At 39.3% G+C, this 20577-nt stretch overlaps 1 protein-coding gene across 3 annotated transcripts; it reads right to left on the bottom strand.

Moving 5' to 3' along the window:
• Window positions 1-5303: 5303 nt before the first annotated feature.
• LOC131723272 (oocyte zinc finger protein XlCOF2-like) lies at window positions 5304-11037 on the bottom strand. 3 transcript variants are annotated; one of them, XM_059016916.1, is made up of 2 exons: window positions 10859-11037; window positions 5304-6093 (listed from the first exon to the last, which is right to left on the bottom strand). In XM_059016916.1, the coding sequence occupies exon 2, from the start codon at window positions 6037-6039 to the stop codon at window positions 5326-5328; it is 714 nt and encodes a 237-aa protein (XP_058872899.1). In that variant the 5' UTR covers window positions 6040-6093; window positions 10859-11037; the 3' UTR covers window positions 5304-5325. The 3 variants fall into 3 exon arrangements, with proteins under 3 accessions (XP_058872899.1, XP_058872897.1, XP_058872898.1); XM_059016914.1 differs by lacking the exon at window positions 10859-11037 and adding an exon at window positions 8098-8205; XM_059016915.1 differs by lacking the exon at window positions 10859-11037 and adding an exon at window positions 8098-8205 and having other exon boundaries at window positions 5304-6088.
• Between the last annotated feature and the right edge of the window lie 9540 nt (window positions 11038-20577).

Here is a 20577-nt window from a genome sequence, read left to right as displayed (position 1 = left end):
ATCAGACCTCTTTTTTTCTGTGTAAATGTTTTTTGTCTGCTATGCAGAGTTGGGGGTAACACAACGCATTACTGTAATCATATTGCTAATATTGCATTAGATTTGTAACGGGAGTAATAATATTTATTACCTTCCACAAAACAAAGTTACCTTTTCTCTGTGGTACAATTACAATAGTGGTCTTTTCAGTTGTAATGATAAACTGCTGTTGATATTCCTTACAGACGCACCCTCTCTTTCTACTCTGTGCTTCAGTAACTGAAGCTCCTTTTGATGCAATACAACAGGGACTATTTAGATTTATAAACAAAACGTTTAAAATAGTTTCACTGAATGTGCGCTTTGAAGAACTCAAAATTGCATGCATATGAAACACACTGCAGTATAATTAACACATATTATATATCAATGCATCTACATAATACCCGTGTGCATCTATTGTGTGAAGTCATTTAACCATCTTTTCTATACATTGTCAGTTTTTTTACTTCACGTTTTCATGTTTGGACTACAGCTGTAAAATGCCATTTTCTGGTCTTTCTACACTTTTTTTCTGCAAACCTTCGTATACCTGAACGTTTGAATATGTCCTGCAAGCTCATTTTCTGTTGTACAAACCGAAATACTATAAATTGATGTTTTGATTCTCGAACCATCAGCGCTGAAGGTTAATTCAGCTTTTTGTAGTAATGTTAAGGGTTAGGATTTTAGTTCTGCAAGCCTTTTAAGAAAAAGAAAAAAAGTATATTGATTTGAATTACTTCTATTCTTACAGCTTTGTTTAGTAAATACAATCTTTTCTGTGTCCTTTTTAATGCTGAACCCTTGCAAATTAACAAAACATGTCCTACTTTTCACACTGAACATTAGATAGAGATAGATAGATAGATAGAGAGATGGAGATAGAGATAGATGGATATAGAGAGATAGAAATAGATAGATAGAGAGATAGATAGATAAACGACCAGTTAGATTGCTGGTAGTGAGGGCATGCAGGTGACATTGTAGTTTAAAAAAAGAAAAAGCACAAAGAGATTTAATTATTAGTATCATTTTTTGCTTAAAATCATAGCATTTGAATTATTGAAAGACTAGTAATAGTCAGCGAAACTTTGACATCATAAAGCTCTATAACAAGACAACATATTCCTAATTCTTAAACTGATTTGTTTGTTACCCGACAGTTAATACAATTGTTTTAATTAAGATATTTTAAATATCTTTAAAAAACAAAAAAAATCATAATACAGGTTAAATATTTGTATGCCCATCAGACTGTGTTAAACATCTATCCTCATTGCAGCTGTGTAACAGTAAAACCACTTGCAAATCTCACTTTCTCCTCCTCGAGCTGTCTTCTACTCCACATTTGCTTATTTTCCCCTTATTTTTATGGATCTCCAGTAGCTTTTAATTGCAGCTAGAAAATATATGTATATTTAAATACTGTAATAAAATCATTCAAGGTAGATATTCCCTGCCATGTCGCATTTTAACCACTAGAGGTCTCTGGAAACGCGGTCAAATGGAATAAATATTAAATTATGCATACAGGCTGAGGTACTGCGCTTTTTATGGCGTTTTAAGCCATGTTTCCTCACTAAAGTAATTTGATAAAGTGTTATTTAAAACTAATTAAAATGTACCATTAATTAGATCCAGTGCTTAATTTGTGCCAGCACCTCTGGGCTTGACGAGGCACAGCCCTGGCATCTCTTCAGCTGTGAAAGTTAAAAATGTCATGAAACGTTTTGCTGTCCAATGCGTTTTCTTACAATTCTTGTCACAGTTTCATCCATTCTCAAAAAGGACTGTGACTCTATTGTCGTTTTTTTATACACAAATAAGCTTACTTGGTTTGAAAAACGTCTTGAACGAAACAAGCAAATTCCTACACTACTTGGTTTGACTGAAAGAGTCGTAGACAACAAGCTTCTATATGAAAACTGAACATCAACATACGCTGAACGAGGGCTTTCGTTTCTAGAGCCCCCTGCAAGCACAGTGTAATCAGCTGGACCCCTCCCCCCTCTCACTTTTTGTAAATTACAAGCTGGCCATAGTGAAATGCATTAAAATATCAGATTCATTTTAATAGAGCTCTAGCAAACAATACAGTTTAACTAGTATTGCAGGCATTCGCTATTGTCGCATTAACACAGGGCTGTAGTTAGGTTAGAGGCAGGAATCAAAGCTGATTGCCTTCAATCAACAAAGATGTATGTTAATGAAACACAAAACACAGTTAACCACAGTCCACAGCTCTGTAAGCTTCTCAGGACATGACTGTGATAACAGTGACAGATCCCACCACCCACCCCCCCAAAAAAAACATTTACAATTGCCTTTAATACCTCTTTAAAATCAGCATAGAAGTAGATTTGAAAAAGCATGTTCCTTATTGTAGGCAAATGCATTGAACTGTGAGGCACACAGGGATATGTAATTCACAGGCATCTACTGTTTGTATTTTTATAAGAAATGTGCTTCTCTTCAGTAACAGTTAACAGGAATATGTAAGCATGTATGTAATTAATTGGAATGCACTATACTTGTATAATTAATAAACCTACAGTCATATGACATTGGCACACTGTGGCTAGATTGTAAAACACTAATCTGTAAATGTAGTTTTGTCTTCATTTTCCAGAATATATATTCACTGCTGGCACTACACTTAAACAAGGCTCTTACAACTGAATTACTTTCCTCTGCCACATGCGTTAGGCATCCACCTGTGCCCAATACCTGCTGCACATGAAGTGATCAGTCAAAGTAAATCTAACATAATACTAGAGGTCAGAGGTCAGAGGTCACGGCTGCCACTTGGCATGATGTCACAGTACATCCACCATCTTGGTAAAGGAAGGACTTTCACATTATGAATAAATCTTAGGGAACAAAATGTTTTCAGACTGGAAAAAAATGCTTTAGAACATCCTCTAAAACTAAAAAAAAATATTAAAACACAATTTTAAAGTGGATTAATAAAAAGCACACAAACCACAAGTAGCCTGTCTGAACTTCAGACGAACCTGTTTGAAGTGACTGAAGAGAAAGCTTCATTCGTTAATCTCCTTTTCTGTTACATTGCTGAGATGCACAAAAGAACCAAACACGTTTTATTAAAAAAAATAAGACAATTTAACACCTCAAAATACTGCAGCAAATTAAATTAAATATACAGACGCATCTTCTGTTTAAGTTTTACGTTACAATATAGTATCCAACACAATATACATATATATTTTTTTTTTATCAAGCTTCTTACCTTGAAACTTTTCTCTTATTTTTCTTAAACGTTTATTATTTTTATTGCAAAAGCCTTCCGCTTAATAGAGCAACACCGATTTACTAATTTGAGCGGGCTGAGTGATATTTACATAAACCGCGCGGGCGCTCACGAGCTGGAAAGTCCCTAGCCAATTGCGTTTCTGCATTCTTTCGTATTCTCGTGCACTGGACACACGTAATTATTTTTTAAAATTGAGAAATAAGGTTGATTATATTAGTTATGGGGGCACTGTGATCAGACGTTTCACTAATTTGTCTTATCACTAGACTGTCCTGGTTCGCAGAGCTTAATGTGTAAAGAAAGAGGTGCCGGGTCGCGAGCAATGACAATAATAGCGTTCTTAAGAAGCGCGCATTCAAAATCATAACACGTTTATTTGAAAGAGTATTGTACGTAATGGTGCTAGATTTTATAAACACATATTCTACATCATATACAAACGAGTAATATGTGCAGAAAAATACATTAAAGGCAACCGCAGTGCAAAAAAAACCACAAATACGCCTGTATGCATATCCACGTAACCCGTAGGGCAGAGAGGACAGTGCCACCCGCTCTTTGGTGGGGGGTGAGACGGGACGATGTGTGTTTGGTCCATCCATTTTTCTTTGTATTTGCAATATGATTCAATGTTTTGTTACGGTTACTGTTTAAAATTAAATAAAAAGTGGAAAGGCATTCAGACGACTCCAGAAGGCCGACATTGATAATAAAAAAAGATACACCGCACCCTACACAAACATTGGTTTGACCCATGGTCCGCGCTGTTGTGATAATTTAGAGCGCGTTTTAAAACGCTATCAGTGCCGTGAATCCAACAGAACCCGCAGTTGATTGCAAAAAATAGAAAAATTCTATTTAGGCTACATAGTTGTTAGCTTGGTTTGTTTCTCTTCTCTGTTAATTAAATTATATTTCTAACAGCAACCAGAATTATCCTGGGTTTAAAAGGGGACTTTTTCGACCTGAAAAAAGAAACAAGGACCAGGGGTCACAAATGGAGATTAGATAAAGGGGCATTCAGAACAGAAAATAGGAGGCACGTTTTTACACAGAGAATTGTGAGGGTCTGGAACCAACTCTCTGGTAATGTTGTTGAAGCTGACACCCTGGATCCTTCAAGAAGCTGCTTGATGGGATTCTGGGATCAATAAGCTACCAAACGAGCAAGATGGGCTGAATGGCCTCCTCTCGTTTGTAAACTTTCTTATGTTCTTCTTATTATTCTTGAATTAGCAGCTCTTTAGTGGGCCTCAAATTTATCCGTGTTGTTATGGTTACCAAACTAGTCTCCCTTTCTCATTCTGGGTATATATATTTTTGAAGGCGCAGCACAGTTATCATTAACTCAAGAAAGGGGCCCTGGTTGTCATAGAGACCAGGCCAGCTGACTTTCAGAAGGACACTGGATCCAATGAGTCTCTTCTGTTCCAACAGTATTACCTGCAGCACTTAGAGTCGGGTGCAAATGTATTCAAACTCCTCAGGGCCTTATCGAGCAATATATTCTGCAATTTCGAATACTGACTTGGGATACTGTTTTAAATTCTGGATAACATTTTGAATTTATTTTGCTGTTGGGTCCTTAACGAGGAATTTTACACACTGCTACAGTATGTACCGGATTTCAAAGTATGTCCTGTATTACAGTTAACATGTCGTCTCTTTAATTTTGGCAAGTGATATTTTCAGAATCCTATCGTCCTGAATTAAAATACTAATGTTGAAATTATAGTACTGTACCAACAAAGCCAATACATCTAAATGGAAGCCTACTTATTTTAAAACAGTCCTTTCAGATATGTATTTTTTAATGGCCAATGCCCAATGAGAAAAGCTACTTTTTTTGTTCATGTCTGGCAACACAATGTACTGCATATGAAAAATACTGGACTGTGAGGCTGGATTTCAAAGATAATACTACAGCAGAGTGGCTAAGCATTACAGGGTTAAGCAGAGGGTGGGGTAACACAGACAACAAATCCACCACAAAAAGTCAAGGGACAAATTATTATTATTATTATTATTATTTACATTCCAGTTTTATTTATGAACTCGTTAAGGTTTCCTAACAGATTAAAATTCTTCCCACATTCCGTACAGTGAAACGGTTTCTCTCCCGTATGAACTTGCTGGTGAATTTTAAAGCTATTTAAATGTCGGAAACTCTTCCCACAATCTGGACAGCGTAGCGGTTTCTCTCCCGTGTGAATTCTCTGGTGGATTTTAAGATTGTAGAAATCCCTAAAGCTCTTCCCACACTCCGTACAGGAATGCGGTTTCGCTCCAGTGTGACTTCCCAGATGCTTTTTAAGGTCGTTTATCTTCTTGAAATTCTTCCCACATTCTATACAGCGATACGGCTTCCCGTCCGTGTGAGTTCGTAAGTGCCGTTTGAGCGATTTTAAGAGACTGAAACACTTTCCACATTCAGCACACTGATGGAAGTTGCCAGCAGTTTGTGAATGGTTATCAGATACTGGATTCACTGTCGAACCATTTCTTGATTGTAAGGAGGGATGTATTTGGATGGGGTGTTTAAATGGAGTGGGACCCATCTCAGTCTCCTCTTCAGTATTGGGACCCATGCTGTTACTTAATACAGCTTCTGGGGTCTCCTCTTTAAAATGGATTAATCCCAGTTCACTGATATCCTTTGCAAACTGCACAGGTTCTAGGTCAGCAGGCTCCTCCTTAATGTGGACAGGTTCTAAAACTTCCTGTTTTATGTTGACAGCCTGCATCTTTACTGCTGGGTTTAAACCAAGGTAAGCTAGTTGGTTTTCAGCAGCCCTGTACTGGAATAAAAAAACATAATTCAGGATTTTACAATGTCTTTGTATATATTGCACATATTCACCATACATACATGCAATGGGAAGTATCGATTTTGAACAATATGCTTTGAACTTTATGGTTTTTGTTCTGATATGAACGAAAACCACAATCCAAACCCAACTGTATAAATGGGTAATTGTATGTAAAAAATAATGTGATATCTTGTAACAATTGTAAGCCACCCTGGATAAGGGTGTCTGCTAAGAAATAAATAATAATAATAATAATAATAATAATAATAATAATAATAATAATAATAATAATAATAATAATAAATGGAGGAATAAGAAGGGTACATCCATCCATCCGTTCCCATGGCGTTGCTATTGTAAAAAAAACGTAGTTGAATAGATAGAAAAGAGTTAACTTTCCAGGTAACATTAGCATTTTTGTTTCGTTTTATTAATAAATTTGGTGGCACTTTATGAAGTAAACACTCTTGAATTAACATAAATGTTTAAATAAAAAAGATGGTATGTATTCATTAGTGCTGGGACGATCACTGCATTTTCATGTTCAGATATTCACTTATAAAAGGCATGTCGTATGCAGACAGGCTAAAAGAATTGAATCTATTCAGTCTTGAACAAAGAAGACTACGCGGCGATCTGATTCAAACATTCAAAATCCTAAAAGGTATAGACAATGTCGACCCAGGGGGCTTTTTTGACCTGAAAAAAAAAACAAGGACCAGGGGTCACAAATGGAGATTAGATAAAGGGGCATTCAGAACAGAAAATAGGAGGCACTTTTTGACACACAGAATTGTGAGGGTCTGGAACCAACTCCCCAGTAATGTTGTTGAAGCTGACACCCTGGGATCCTTCAAGAAGCTGCTTGATGAGATTCTGGGATCAATAAGCTACTAACAACCAAACTAGCAAGAGGGGCTGAATGGCCTCCTCTCGTTTGTAAACTTTATGTTCTTATAATTTAAATATTTGTTTGTTTTCAAAGTAATAAAAGCCATTATATTAATGTGAACGCAGGTAGAGATGCTAGCAGCAGGGGGCGTGGCCCTTGTGTGTGACTTTACAAAAAATACCTTAACACAAAAATAGAGAAATATCCGAGGATTAAAGCATATGTTGTGTAGGTCTTACTTTACCCCAGTGAATGAACTACAAAACAAAGGATGCCAAATAGCAGCTCAAGTCAAACGTTGTTATTCCCGAAATAAATAGAACATAAAGCTGACACCTTATAGGATAATAATTCAAGAGGTATGTCTTCCGGACACATAGCATTAACCAAGTATATCATCTTTGTTTTTCGAAATACCGTCCCAAAAAATGTTTTTTTTTTTCCGACTTCAGAACGTTACCTTTGCTGTTTAAACTGCCTGGCGTTCAGCACAGGAGACAAACTCGTAATTCAAATTCAAAATATTTACATTTTGTCAATAAGCTTTGTAGGAAAAACGTAACTATAGTAAATGCACTCGAAAGCTTACTGCTAAAAGTAAAACACCTTATTTTTAAAATAAAAATATTAGTTTACCACTGTACTTATTTAAAATCGCCGTTTTTAAAATGTATTTTAAAAATGACATTATACCGTGGTGTGAAGATAACTGCGGTATATTTTTTGTTGGTTATTAACGTTGTGAACAATGCCTTCGTCACAGTATTAACGCTTTGAAATGCGCTGCTATTACAAGCATTACAGTACATCTGCACGCCGCCTCCACTCAGCAGAACATTGGTAAATAACTCATTTTACTGCATGTATATTTTATAATCCCGACACTTACATTTAAACCATCATTCTCTAATAGTGAAAAGTATTGCATCTGTTTTTGTTTTGTTTTTTTTTAAATCCCCTTTGAATAGGACGGTTGTGGGACATGTCTTCAATTCCTAATGGACAGATTGATTCGTGACGTCAACAGCCAAGGCAGGGCACCTTAAGAAACACACATCGAGCAAGCACACAATTAAAAGAAAGAAAAAATTATACCGTACCGTTATTATCTAGTAAATAAAATGTAGCTGCAATCTCTCTCTCTCTCAGATTCTGCAAATTTGGGTAAACAGCATGATTTTCCTGTGTGAGTCACAGGAATTACACTCCCCCTGCTTCCCGCACATTAGTTCCGCCTAACTTTGATTCCCTTTAGTACAAATAACGGTGTGTTTGTAACCACAAAGGATGATTAATATTGTGCAAAGTAATGCGTGTATTGAGCATATTTGTATAATGTCTAAATGTGGTTAGCTACAATGATTGAGGAGTGGTCTAAAATGAAGTATTTTCAGATCTATACGATATAGGCGATACATAAATGGGAAATTAAATATTAGTCAACATGTTTGCAGAAATATACGTTTGGGGCCACTTTCCTGCTCCCAGGCAGAATATCTCCCTGTAAACTCTTCATGTTGCATTCTCCAGTCAATCTGTGTGTCATTACTGTATAATACATGGATGAAGGCTATATTTGCATCCTGAGCCATTCAAAAAAGGCATAAAACCACAGTAGTGACGTCAAGAAGTGATGAGTCCTCTCTAGAGGAAAATATACTTGAACTTTGACCCATTCGACTCCTCTAGACCGTCGCTTTCAATTCAAACACAAAATGTTTCGTTTTCAATCACACGACAACACAGAAATGTTCATTAATGACCAACAAAATGAGAATACATAAAAAAAATGATGTAAACTGACACATTTGTATCTCAGCGAAACTGGAGAGGAACGGGAAATTAAAACAAGGTAAAGGCAATCATCCAATCATACAGCTGAAGCGCTAAAGGATAACGACACAGAACGTCTGTACAGCACTGAAACAAGGTTTTAAAAAAAACAACTGTACTGCTGAACCTCGTCTTCTTTAATATTAGCATCACAAGGGTATCAGTGGATTATAAAAACTAATAGATGGGCCTCTTCAGTGAGTCACAGGGAAACAATTCCACCTGGGGTTTGTGTGACAGTTATTTTTATAAACTGTAACAGAAACCCGAGATATAACTGTTTTCCTGTAACTCACTGAAGAGACCCATCTATTATTCTATATATAATATTACTATCGCCTAAATACAACGTGGATAATCCATCTCTCTCTCGGAGTTCTCCTCGTTGTTCAGGACTTAGGAGTCCATCCCAAATATGTCTTAAAATAATGTCCAACTGTCACACGCAGCTATTAGAACATCACCCGCGCTCACGTTTAAACATGTCTCCGCCCACACAAGACAACCAACGAATCACTGACGACCAGCTGGAGCGACAGCCAATCCCAGAGGCGAGGAAAATGGTTCTATTTTAGCTCGAGGTTTGACCAGTCGATTTGATTGGCTGTTTGGCTGTCTTCTGATTTATACTCATGAATATGCATTTCAGTTCTATTAATGTGATTGGCCAGTTGGCAGTCTCCTTGCAAATCGCAGCCCTGAACTCGACACAACCCTCAACTCCACTAGCTGCTTGCCAATCGGGCACTGTCTGAAATAAACCTTCAAGTATCCCAATGGCTTCAAATGCAAAAGTCAAATGCATCTAAATACACCAGAACAGAGTTTTCTGGTTTGGGGGTTTATTTTTGAGAACTATCTGCACACAACGAAGGATGCAAAGCGTTTTATTTTGCGGCAAAGCAAATTGTAAAAGGACCTAAATGAAGAATTATTAGTATAATTTGCACCGAGGCCCGTGCCTCTAGCTGGCTCCGGCTGCAAGTTCATTCAATCCACACAGTGCCTGTCATTAAGAAACACAGACTCAAGTTGGGACAGGCCGGGAAACGCTTGTTCTCCTCCTGTAACAAAAAATGAACGCGCTTCTTTGGTGTGACGTCACATCCACGGTGATTGTTGCTAGGCGGTTCCAAACAAACAGGCGAGTGTAAGAGTAATTAGTGCGTTTTAAAACATCTGTGCAATTGTATAGTAAGAGAATAATGAAAAAATGCAGTCCGAACACCATGAGACGCCCATTTCACATCTATGCCATTCTAGATTGCGTGGTGACCTTAATCATTCAGAAACAGTTAAGCTTGTTACTAATTAATGTATCTATTGTTCGGGTCTGCTCTTTGCGATAGAGTATTGGAAATCTGCTTCACGAAAACAAGAATATCAGATTAACAAAGGCTTTCCACTCAAAACACGTATTACAATATTCTGAGGTAATGTGTCCATACGGAGAACAACGAAGTGAAACTCTTAATTTATAGCAGACTAATACATCGGTGACCGCTATTGCACGTCTTTCTCAATAATATTATCTACTATTATTATTCTTGTTTAAAAATGGATTTTTAAAGCATTTTATATCAAACGATAAAGTCTGAGAAAGTTACCTAAACATCGTAAGTTTTAGCCTTCATAACGGCATTAACTTTGGCTTTCAAGACACCAAGTCTGCCATCATATAAGAATGATTGAAATTCCCCTCACTTGAGGGAGTTCTCTCCCTTTTTAATTCGTTGTTCTTCCAAAACATTGACAGCGTCATGTTGTTGGTACAGTTGTGTTATTTAATTTATATTTCCCCAAACGTTTTAACATAACAATGTACTAATAGAAACGGTAACTGTACAAACGTAATGTATATCAAAATACGGAGTTGAAATACAAAGCAAAAAATAAAATAAACTATATATGACACACACATTAAAAAAAAAACAAACATAGTACTACATCCAGAACAACCCCCACACACACACACGAATACAGTAAATATAAATCTATGGTTAACGGGTGACATTATTTCAAGCATACCGGTTTAAGTTATTTTGCTTCAAAAATGTAACCCCGGTTCCCTGAAAGAGAAGATGACCGCCAAACCATACTTTTGGGAAAGTATACCAAAGCCGTCATGAGGGAGAATGAGCGGACAGCATCTGAAGGACATCTCGCTACCGCCATCTAGTGTTGGTGGTGAGAGCGTGCAACCTCAAGGACCCTGGTGCCTATTGAAGGCAAAGAGGGATCTACGACATTAAGTCGGTAGAACCTGGACAGTGTCTGCTTACAGAGGGCGTGACCTGGGGTAACCATGACAGATGAAGAGCTGGTCAGACTGATGCAGTGTTCTCGTTCTATCCACATAGCATCTCAATGCCCGAACCAAGCATAGGGAATTCAATCTCCTATCCGACTCCTCTGCCAAGGGACTAACAAACCCTATTATTAATTTAATTGATCTTAAATGATTCATTCATTAAATTAGTCTTATCTATACAGAACACGATCATCTGGCCAGGTTTCTGTCACTCAGTTAAGTGCAGAACGCAGCAAAATTCCTTATGCTGTTGTGATGTAGCCAATGCTACAAGTTCACTCCCATCAATATACACAACTGAGTAACACTTTCCATGAAGTGTCTCTAATGTGTATTTACACAGCAGTGACTTAGTAAACATGTGCACTTACACATCATTACAATGCTATCATGCATCCTTACAATGGACTTAACGTGTAAATCTGAATGGAAAGTGTTACAAAGTACTGAAATACAGGACAATGCAGATATTACCATTGTCATTTACAACCGCAACATTGCAAATGCTAGGAGGCTTTTGAGAGTTTGCTAAGTGTGATTTACAGCACCTCCACACACTACAGTTCTCATCTCCTGACAGTAGATGGCAGTGTCTCCTTCAGAATGGCAGCACTGGAACAGAACAAAGTTCAATGTGAAAACACTGCAGGCTGTGTATTACTGAGCTCCAGAGTAACAGTGAGAGCAGCCTGCTGTGCTTCCCTGCAAAACAGATTCACACTCCCCCACCTAATCAGCTCACTGCAGCATGGATGTGTGGAAGACTGCATGTGTGCAGCATGGATTTATACATGGAATATCTGCTTTGAACGCATTTCTCTAGATCTCTTACATGCAGGATCAAGGAGATGGAATTAAAACAGTTTACTTGTGAATTCTCAAAAGAAATATTGAAAAAAGCTTCTTTCCTAAAATCAATAAGGGGTGTATATTTCAAGCCTGATGCCTGTGCCAGTTACCCTTTAAACAATGATCTGTGTGAATCAATCAGGGCCCAGGTGTTTGCTAATAATCTGTGCTAATGGGCTGATTGTTCTATTAGTGCTCAATACACAGTCTAGGCTGAGTCTAAACTGACACATGGGACTGAATTAAAGAGGAGAAAATCCCTCCTTGAAATACTCAAGGTCCTGTTTAGAAATGAGAAATGATCAATTATAAAACACATGACTTGAGTTGATGAGAATAATCAGATTTCTTTGACACATCTCTCCAGCCCCTCTGTCTTTGTAGAGGGATTCCAGTGTGCAGTGTTTCTAGGAGTCAGCAATATAAACAAGCTGCTTTAAATAATGCAGAGAAACATATGCAAATGTCCAGGGCTTCACTTCCTATTTAACTCTGCTGCAGTGCAGATAGGAGCAGGAGAGGTAGCCTGTCTGCTGGTTACAACACTTTCTTCTTTCAATAACCACAATACTGCAGTACAATGGGGATTTTAACAGCTCTCTGTATAATAATGACAGCTCTATCAAGTAAGTATCTGACACTTGTGGAAATTAGCCTGCATTGATTCTGTATATTACTTGATGTTTTAGCAGTAGTTACTGTACGTTGTTTGCTTTTTTCCTCAAGGTGTCCGGTCTGATGTAGTGTTGACTGAGTCCGGACCAGCAGTTGTAAAGCCTGGAGAGTCCCATAAACTGTCCTGTAAAGCCTCTGGATTCACATTCAGCAGCTATGGAATGGGCTGGGTTCGACAAGCTCCTGGAAAGGGTCTGGAATGGGTGTCTACTATAAGCTATGATGGCAGTGATACATACTATGCCCAGTCTGTCCAGGGAAGATTCACCATCTCCAGAGACGATTCCAACAGCATGGTGCATTTACAAATGAACAGCCTGAAGACTGAAGACACTGCCGTGTATTACTGTGCTCGAGGCCCACAGTGAGGAAGTGCAATGCAGGACTCGTACAAAAACTATTCCATTAGATACATGTGTATAGAAAGAGGAAGTGTGACTGGTAACTGGTATTCTGGTCTCTACATGCTCCTGATGAATTCACACTGTGATAAATGTGTTTCATGAAAATAAAATAAAGAGAGACGCTGTTCTGCTTTGATACTTACCCTAATATTGAATTAAAATGTCACTGCTGTATTTATTTTGAGGTGATCATCAATATGTATAATTCCACTATTCTAACAGAAATGGGAATTTTCACAGTGAACGACATATTACACAACAATGGGAACGTTTCACTGAAATCATGAAATCTGTGAGAACCATGAAAAAATACAGCCTTACTTATATGGTACTGTGAAAGAGTGGGGGGATCTGCTGTGAGAGAAACAGAGAGACAGAGGGACAAAGAGACAGAGATACACAGGAACAGAGATACAGAGAGACACAGAGACAGAGAGAGAGAGAGGGATAGAGGGACAGAGACATAGGGACAGGAAGCCGGAGTTCAGACTGTACATCAACCTGCCTGCAAACCCCTACAACCGTGGGGACAATGAGGGATGCTGTGCGATAGTTTGCCAACCCTACTGCTCACATGTTAAAAATAAAGAAATCAATATTAATAAAAGCAATCCTTGTTGTGAGTGCAGTACTGGGGCCCCTTTTCAGAGGCTTCATGAGGCAGCTTGTATCTTTGACATGGCTCCCCACTGTAGTATTGGAGATCAAACACTGCTTTGAGCTAATTATAATCAAAACTACTTCAACGTTTTCAGAACTATTTTATTCATAACAGGGCTGAAACTCCCAAAATACATGGGGAACTATATTTGATTTGATGTTTAAAAATAGTTTTCCTATCAATAGCAAAGTTGCCTCAAGCTAGGTCTCCTGGAACCAGGAACCAAAAATGGACGACAAAGCAAAACAAGCACAGTATATTTCGTCTGAGGACCGTGTCGAGACATTCCCCAAAGAAACTGTACATGCAGATGGAGGGAATTGTTTTGCACATCTTGTAATGTGACTCAAAGAAAATACGATAGATCGCGAGAACTTCAGAATCCCACATTAAACAAAAGGCGACTACAGAGGCTGCTGAACAGAACAGAAAACAAACAGCTTTCAGAAAACAAACTGGAAAGTCAGCGCAGACGAAAAAGTATTCCTGTGTCGGTTGTAGCCAAGTTAAATCAGCACTAAAGTTCCAATCAAGCACAGCTACCTCGCTTCAAACAGCCTGCTCTTTACTTTTTAAACGCAGTTAGAATTGTAGACCTGAATAGGTTTCCAAGGATGGAGCAGGCTGCAGATTGTGCAATAAAAAGCAATGGGCTTTCATCAGCGCAGAATTCATGTACAGCTCTTACGGATGCTTTTCATTTTCTGTTACAGATGTCCGATCTGACGTGGTCTTGACCCAGTGTGACCCAGCCATGAAGAAGCCTGGAGAATCTGTCCAGTTGTCCTGTCGGATCTCGGGGTTCACCTACGCTGGCAGCAGGAGCTATTATATGAACTGGATGAGACAAGAGCCTGGGAAGAGTCTGGAGTGGCTCGCAAACATGAGAGGAGACAAAACTTACACTAACAATACCGACTCCATCAAAGTTCATCTACTACTCTGTACCTGCAGATGAACAGCCTGAAGCCTGTGTGCGTGTGTGTGTGTGTGTGTGTGCATGTGCGTGTGTGTGTGTGTGTTTTGCGTGCGTGCGTGCGTGCGTGTGTGTGCGTGTATTTACGTTTTTTTTGTCACATTTGATGTAAGAGTGTTTCAGTCTTTTGGTACAGATGGTAATTCTAAGTGATTTCGTTTTGCCGCTGCAACATGGTGAAAACAGCTAAACTCTTGGAGCTGTATAGAGACTCTCGGTCGTTTCAAACACGTTTTTCTAACTCCTCTCAATCCCATGACAAAAACATTGTCAATGTAAAAAAACAAGTTAGAAAAACGCAACAGCCGTTTAAAGGGGTGATATCAAACACAAAAGCCCAAGTTAGGAGAAGCAATTAGGCCAGTCTTGTCAAGCATCAAGCAAATAGGCACACTTGGAAAGGTGCTGGGGCCCAAGATTCACACAATTCCTGCTTCTAACTTGGCGCCTTTTTTTGATCGCGTCGCTCCACTTTATCGCTCCACTTGAAATGCTCTTTGTATGACTTGAAGTGACTGAGACACACACACACACACACACACACACACACACACACACACACACACACACACACACACACACACACACACACACACACACACACACACACTGAGACACACACACACTTATGCTATGCACTTGTTATGCTAATTGTAAATATGCAAATGTAAACATTACAAGAGCCAATCAAATCGTGTGAAAGCATGAAGCGAGCAGAGCTCATTTGCATACAAACTCCAGATTTAGTTGCCAGTTAAATATTTAACTAAATGTTAAATCTAGCTAAGAGATTTAAGATTTATTTAAATATTTAGCAAACTGTTAAATCTAGCTAAGAGATTTAAGATTTATTTAAATATTTAGATGAATGTTAAATCTTGTAACTAGATTTCTAAATGATATCTGAATGCACACATTTATAAAAAGCTGTATTTATTTTCTCCTCATTTCTGGCAGCCCATACTAACGGCGCTCGGAACTTTCGCATTTTTAAATCCTAACGGTCTCTGCTCAGCGGAGTGGAATGTTCAGGAGCCGGTTGCCTAGCAGCGTCTCCGCCTCCTTCTCTGCCCCGCCCCCTCTCTCCCTCTCTCGTTGCTCCAGCTAGGAGTTCACATTCAGCTTCCTTAGATTATATAGCGCCATTCTTTACTAACTTTTACAAATGAGCTTATTGGAGGCTTCGTGTTTTTAAGATGGTTCAGGTGCGGTCCGGGCAGACTGACTGCAGCATCATTACAGTATACCGCACTGCGCTCGGCTTTGTGTGGAGGCTGATACACAAAATAATGAACGACTGGTAAAGAAATCACATGGATTGCTTTTTAATGCTAAATGTGTCTCTGGTATTCTAAGTATTACCTACAGTTAATAACTCAGCTATATTCATATTCAGAATGTGATACAGTATTAAGACAGGGTCCAGTATTAGAAATAAATAAACACGCTTTGAGGGTGGATTGCTCAGATTGAGATTCAGTCTGGATCAGACTCGATCTCGGATTGAATCTTGGATTGATATTTTTTTCCGTTGTGCAGATCGAGATTGAAATTCACACACACACACACACACACACACACACACACACACACACACATACACACACACACACACACACACACACACATACACACACACACACACACACACACACACACATATATATATATTAAGAGGAAGTGAGAATGTTTACAGATGTTTGGTCTGATATTGTTTTGAGCCAGTCTGGTTCTTAACTGAGAAAGCCAGGGGAGTCTGTAAAGATGTCTTGTGAAGTCTCTGGATTCACATTAAGCAGCAGCTATTGGATACACTGGATCAGACAAGCTCCTGGGAAAGCTCTGGAATGGTTGCTGAACTGAACATAACCAATATTCAATACTGTCCATCGATATAAGATCATTCTACTGGTTTCCATGGATACTTCCACCACAGCATAGCTGCAAATGAACAGCCTGAAGACTGAAGACACTGCCGTGTATTACTGTGCTCGAGACTCACAGTGAGAGAAGTGAAGCCTGAGCCCTTACAAAAACCCACTTGTGTGAATCCACTCATTCATGTCAATGGGGAATTCATCCCATGTGCATGTGTTGTTTCAGTTCACACACAACGGCATCATTACAGTTACAGAGACAGAATATAACAATGTGGTTTAGAATATCCTACGTGTGGCTCAAGCCTTTACTCAAACACAAGACCTGAATATCCTCATTACAATGTCCCTCCCCATTTCTCCCAAATACAATGAAACAACACAGTGAGCCACACAGAGAGACGTTCTCCAACATTAAATTCACACAGACAGGTCAGACCCCTTCCCTAGCAAGTATTGGGACAGATTCGGGCTGGGGGGACATTACCCAAAAACAATGGGTTTCTGCAATGAAAAAGTCAGTACAAACCTCTAGTAACTCTAGTATTAGTTTGCTCAGGATTTCCAGAGACTGCTCCTCCACCCTGGTGTAGCTGCAAATGAACAGCCTGCAATCTGAAGACTGCTGTACCAGTGCATTGTCTCTTTCCTTCTCATTGTGTGCTATTGCTTTACATGCAGCAGTTCTCATTTCCTGCCAGTAGATAGCAGTGTCTCCCTCAGAGTGGCAGCACTGTAACAGTATAAAGATCTGACACATGTGCATTACTGAGCTTCACAGGAACAGAGAGATCAGTCTGCTGTTCTGCCTGCAAAACACAGTCACACTTCAACACCTCAGCAGCTTCATAGGACACAGAGAAGTCAAGAAGCATTTAGGGTTTATTGGAAGCAGTTTACGGCTGGATATTGTTAAAATACAGCAAACAAAAAACCCAACTCTCTCCCCCCTGTATGAACATAATGTTTGTGTTTCAAATGCCACTGATCAACACTGTTCCAAGGTTGTGGATTTCCCCAGCCCCTCTATCATAGTCGAGGGATTCCAGTGTGCAGTGTTTCTGGGAGGCAGCAATATAAACAAGCTGCTTTAAATAATGCAGAGAAACGTATGCAAATGTCCAGGGCTTCACTTCCTATTTAACTCTGCTGCAGTGCAGATAGGAGCAGGAGGAGAGGTAGCCTGTCTGCTGGTTACAACACTTTCTTCTTTCAATAACCACAATACTGCAGTACAATGGGGATTTTAACAGCTCTCTGTATAATAATGACAGCTCTATCAAGTAAGTATCTGACACTTGTGGAAATTAGCCTGCATTGATTCTGTATATTACTTGATGTTTTAGCAGTAGTTACTGTACGTTGTTTGCTTTTTTCCTCAAGGTGTCCGGTCTGATGTAGTGTTGACTGAGTCCGGACCAGCAGTTGTAAAGCCTGGAGAGTCCCATAAACTGTCCTGTAAAGCCTCTGGATTCACATTCAGCAGCTATGCTATGGGCTGGGTTCGACAAGCTCCTAGAAAGGGTCTGGAATGGGTGGCTCTTATTTACTATGACAGCAGTCGTACAGTTTATGCCCCGTCTGTCCAGGGAAGATTCACCATCTCCAGAGACAATTCCAACAGCATGCTGTATTTACAAATGAACAGCCTGAAGACTGAAGACACTGCCGTGTATTACTGTGCTCGAGACCCACAGTGATGCAATCAAACCAAGCAGCCGTACAAAAACCCCTCTCTTCAGGACTGCAGCAGTGATCACTCACAGGTTTTGCTTTCTTTTTCATGGTTGAGTTGTGGTCGATCAACCATGAGATTCAGACTCTTGTCTGTTGGAAAACCACACCCTCAATTTCAAAGAAAACACAAACAAGTGGCAGATCTATCTGTCGTGTTTTACTTGTACCTGCAGTCAGGGCCAGCGTGACCATATAGGCAGAACAGGGCAGCAAATTGAAGGGGGCGGCAATCTGCTCTCCCGTGGTAACAGGCTCGTGGCTGTTGAGCCCGTTGCTAAGCAAAGGACGCTTTGAAGTTCCTTGCGTATTCAAAAGGGGCGGGGTTTCATATGCCGCACCCCTAAACATTACCATTGTATTACAAATAAAAAATACACAGCTGCAGCTCATGAGCGCAGACTTGTCTTTGTAATTTAGTTGTAAAACTGTTATAGTTATAAGAACCTTTTATATCATCTGATACAAGGTTAGACTCCTACAGAAAATATAGTGAGTGGACTCTAGGGCACGCAATGTGGACACAACGGTGCATATTCTCCTACGCAGGGGTCTGGGATCAGGCTACCCCAGTGGGGTCTAGGGTCCAAGCCCCTGGGGAATTTTTCTGATTTATAGTGTCAGTGCAGTCCATTTTACCCCTAAAAAGATGAAGATGTTAATAGGGGAGCCTGGGTCCATGACAAATCATACTGTTATTTGGATGGGAAAATGTTAATTTGCATATAAATAATTATATTATATTAAGTTTTAGGCTACCAATAATCTGTATAATAATTAGAATTAATGATTGAACACGCTCAATTGTAAAATGCTGCCAACCTCACTGTTGGGTAGATTGTCTATGGAAGCTTCCCAGCCCAGAATAAAAAAGGAGACTCTCACTCTAAACTAGGAGGGCTATCCTTGCCTGTTCTATATTATTTGGCTGCAAGGATATATTCGGCAATACTGGATTTTCAAAAATGTTAATGTCGAATGTACCCACATGAAACCATTTGGAAAACAATCTGACAATTCAGATTTTGTAACTGGTCCCAAAGAAAAGGGTTAAACATTTTAAAAAAATAACATAAAATAAATAATAACAGTTATTAAATACACTAAATGGCTGGTATAATGTTTAAAACAGTGTTAGGGTTAGACAATGATTATTTAAAACCAGAGAACAAAGATAAATCTCCCACAAAAAGAGAGGCAACTAACAAGGCCTTGATGTAACATGTCCACTGTAATGATGAACACCCTTCCTGCTTTCCATCATCGGTGTGTTATTTATTGATACTACTACTACTACTAATAGTTCCTCTTCCTGTGCTGCATCACGAGGAGTGGCTTCTGGTACGGAAGGAGTGTTGAGTTCATGTTTAATGTGTTGTTTCTGTGCACCCGAGCGCACTCCCTGTGCTGCTTCACGTCGGGGAGAACACTTCCTGTCTCCTCATTGCTATAATCCACTCACTGATCAGGAGGAGTGAAGAGCAACAAGCAAACCGTTTCCAAGCTGAAGTTCAGCTCCTAGACTCTGTTGTAAAGGGTTATGAAATCATTGCTTTCCACTTGTACTTGCTGCATACACGACCTTTGCTGACAGTAGGTTCTAGAGGTCACCATCTGTTCTAGAATCTGGCATTCATGACATAATCTCCAGATTCTCAGCCTCTAGAGACACCAGTGAATTGTTACTTTGGGGTGATTTTAATGAGGACTGTCTTTCTGCTCAATCTAATGCTTTCAAATGCTTACACTTGGCATTGGGGCCAATCCAACTGAGAGATGTGCCGACCAAAAAGATGCAACTAAATCTGGTTTAATTGAGTTGGGTTTCACAAATACTCCTGACAGTTTGGCTGGGACATGTTGTAACATGGGAAACGCATTGGAAACCTGCAGAGATACTGTGCAGCAATACTGCTGTAAACTATTACAAGGGACTCAGCTGGGATGAGCCCCTAACACTGGGCAATTTAAATGTCCCAGCTGACCTGCTAGTATCAGTCCTGTGTATATATCTGCTTCATTCTTTCCTTGGATAACACAGAATAGCCCCCTGCCTGCTTTATAATGAAACATGCCCAATGCATCAACTCCCTGTTTACTGTGAAGGATTGTATTCCATGTGAAGAAGAATCCTCACCTCTCTTCCCTGATAAAATAGACACGAACTCCATTTAAACAAAAGCAAAAATGACACACAAACTCAATGTGTTCAAATCCCCTCCTATCTGTGTGTCTGTTAATGAATCGCCACCCGCACATG

This window comes from Acipenser ruthenus, chromosome 54 (genome assembly GCF_902713425.1).
Source record: "Acipenser ruthenus chromosome 54, fAciRut3.2 maternal haplotype, whole genome shotgun sequence".
Lineage (NCBI taxonomy): Eukaryota > Metazoa > Chordata > Actinopteri > Acipenseriformes > Acipenseridae > Acipenser > Acipenser ruthenus.
The sequence above is the reverse complement of the archived record's forward strand: the minus strand, read 5'-3'. Positions and strand labels throughout refer to the sequence as shown.